Below are 2,866 nucleotides of genomic sequence, written 5' to 3'. Positions count from 1 at the left end.
CTCTAGAGGGATCCCCCATCAATGATTTCATTTGTTTTTCTTTGTTTCCACCTCCACATTCTTTTGTTTCTCCAGACGGCTGTTTTTGTGATTTTGGTTTTTTTCCAGGGTTTTCCAGGATCCAGATTCTTAAACTTCTAGAATTTTTGAAGTTTTAATTGTCTGAATTTTTCGATTCTCTTTTCTCGCTAAAAAGTTTAGAAAAAGATGAAAAAGAGAGAGCATTCCCAGAGCACAATGTGCTCAGCACATTCCCAGAAAAAAGCAGGACGAGAGAGTGTGTAAAAGAATTTTTTTTATTTTTTTTCATTCTATACATATTTCCACTTCTCTGGCTCTAACCTGACTTTTCGAGCCTCAAAAAATGATTTTTCTGAGAAAACAAGTTATATATATATAGCGTTTTTATTTTGACTCTAATCTGATTTATCGAGTCCCTATTTTTTAATTTTTCTGAAATTTCCTAAAATATTCTAATCTCTAAAAAATCATATGATTGCTGAAAATATGGTGAGTTTTTATACAATTTTTGGCCAAAGATTTTCTTTTAATTTTCAGATTTTTCTGTCGAAAAACCATGAGCAAGACTATGGCGACATCTGCACATATGGTTGATTTTTTGGGAAAAAAAGGATTGACACTTAAAATGTGAGTTAGAGCAAATTTGAAATTTAAGCACATTCCGAATTTCCCGAATTCCGAACATTTTTTGTATTTCCAAAAATTCTCAAACAATTATTTCAGGAAATTCGGAAATTCTGGAATTTCGAAATTTTGGAATTTCGTTATTTATATCATTTTTTCCAGAGCGACTGTATATGAACCAGGAATACAGATATTCCACAATGAACTAAGTTAATTTTTTTTCCCGACTTTTAGATTAAAATAGTTTCCTTTTCAGCTGGAACATAGGATATGCCATTTAATTTTTTATTTAATTTTCCTCTTAAATTCGAATAAATATTGAAATTGAAAAAATGATTTTTTTCACAGACTTCCAGAAAGAAACAAATTCCAAAAAAATCAGACTGACAGAAAAAAACAGTGCACTTGACTTTCGTTGTCTCGATGTCTCTAAAAAGTTGTCGCAAGCATCGTTAGCTCTTTTTTATATCTCTCATGGGACCTAAAATAATTGGGGCTGGAAAAAAAAGAATATCATATTTGTGCTCCCTTATTTAATCAATGCAAAGCACTCTTGTTGTAATTAGGGGCTCAATTAAAGATGAAAAATCACTGCAAACAACAAATTGTATTCTTTGCGACTATGTAGCTGAGCCTCCGATGTTACGTTCAAATGTTTAAGGACTTGTAGAATTCGTTGAAAAATTAGAATTGATGTTCAGAATCGTAATACTTGATAATCTTCCATGTGATTTTTCAAACAAGAAAAAGTTATATTATCAAAAAGAAATTTATTAGGACGAAATATTTTCTGAATATTCAAATGAATCCGTTTTCTTCTATGCTGCTTGTTTGGAATCATTGGCTGCTTCGTAGTAATCCGACATATTCTTCTTCGGATTTACTCCACATTGTAATGGCGACAATGGAGGATTCAGAGTTGAACGGAGCCTGTTCGCTTCTTTTGATGCATCTTCATCGAAAATTATCTTGTTTGTATGCAATCCAGCCAAATGAAGTCCTTTCAAAGAGGTGACACGACTAACAGCTACATAGAACATTCCAGCTTGGAAAATGTTTCGAGAACGAACGACAACATTTCTCAAAGTGAGTCCTTGGGATTTGTGAATAGTGGCACCATAGGCAATAACCAGAGGAAACTGCTCTCGGATCATAACGGTATCTTTGTGGAGAAATGGAGCAGCCATTATCCGGATTGGCACAGAAACAGTTGTTCCGCCAAACTGAACAAATATGTATTCTACCTTTTCGTCTTTCATCTTCAACTCAGTGATATGTCCAGTTGCTCCATTCACCAAACGATCTCTAATACTCATGTTTCTCCGCAGCATGAATCGAGCCCCAACTGCGACCGTTAATTGAGCGGGCATGCCTCCTTGGTTTTTTTTGTATCGGCATATGTGGAGCCTGGTGGTGGTGACTGGTCCTTGGGCAATTTTCTTTCGACCTTGCCAGCTTTCGAAATGGTCCACGTCTGCCACGGCTTCCTCAGAACACTCCCTCTGTTTTCATGCATCAAATGGCTGCGCCTTTTTTTGTTGGTAATCGATGTTATCAACGGCACCAATTGTCATTGTCTTTATTCAAATTGCTGAAAATTTTATAACTTTTAGAAGTATATTCATCTCAAAAATCAACTTACTTTTGAATACATGAAAAAGATCTCCAAACATCACTAGCCGCTTTTTCCTCCAAACTTGCGTGCGATGGTTTGCACAATTCCAATTCAAAAAGGATTGTGTGGCAGTGGAGAATAGACGAGCATAGCAGGTGTGATAATACATTATTAGAAAAATAATGCCACAATATAAGGTGAAATTTCCAGGAAAATTAAAAGAAAGGATCCCAATCGGGGTTCCAGGAAGGGGAAGTGGATATCCAGAAAAATAGAGAATAAGGATCCCAGTCGGGGTTCCATAGATAAGAATCGAAACACTTCTACTGGGGGTATAGATCGATCCAACCTAGTCAAGTCTAGAAATCAATCTATACCACCATCAGAGAGAGCACCGAATGCCAATGAATTTGGGTGTCTGCTGGGGCCTTATATAGGGGCAACCCAGGTGGGCGTGGCCAGGTGGGTACCACCATAAATGCGAATAACGGGGGAAACCAGTGCTCCGGGGAAGGAGAGGGATGGTAAAGTCTACTGTCTTCTGAACATCTTGATGTGTTTATGACACCGTAACTACTGTAGAACGGGCTGACGTCTTTACCTGCC

General features: G+C 36.8%; 1 protein-coding gene across 1 annotated transcript; it reads right to left on the bottom strand.

Moving 5' to 3' along the window:
• Nucleotides 1-1,463: 1,463 nt before the first annotated feature.
• Nucleotides 1,464-2,429, bottom strand: CBG03697 (the record flags this gene model as incomplete). Its single annotated transcript, XM_002629924.1, has 2 exons — nucleotides 1,464-2,071; nucleotides 2,288-2,429. 2 exons carry the CDS (start codon nucleotides 2,427-2,429, stop codon nucleotides 1,464-1,466), a joined length of 750 nt encoding a protein of 249 aa, XP_002629970.1.
• Between the last annotated feature and the right edge of the window lie 437 nt (nucleotides 2,430-2,866).

This window comes from Caenorhabditis briggsae, assembly GCF_000004555.2.
Source record: "Caenorhabditis briggsae complete genome, chrII, whole genome shotgun sequence".
Taxonomy (NCBI): domain Eukaryota; kingdom Metazoa; phylum Nematoda; class Chromadorea; order Rhabditida; family Rhabditidae; genus Caenorhabditis; species Caenorhabditis briggsae.
Note: the sequence above shows the minus strand (reverse complement) of the source record. Positions and strands in the feature narration are given on the sequence as shown.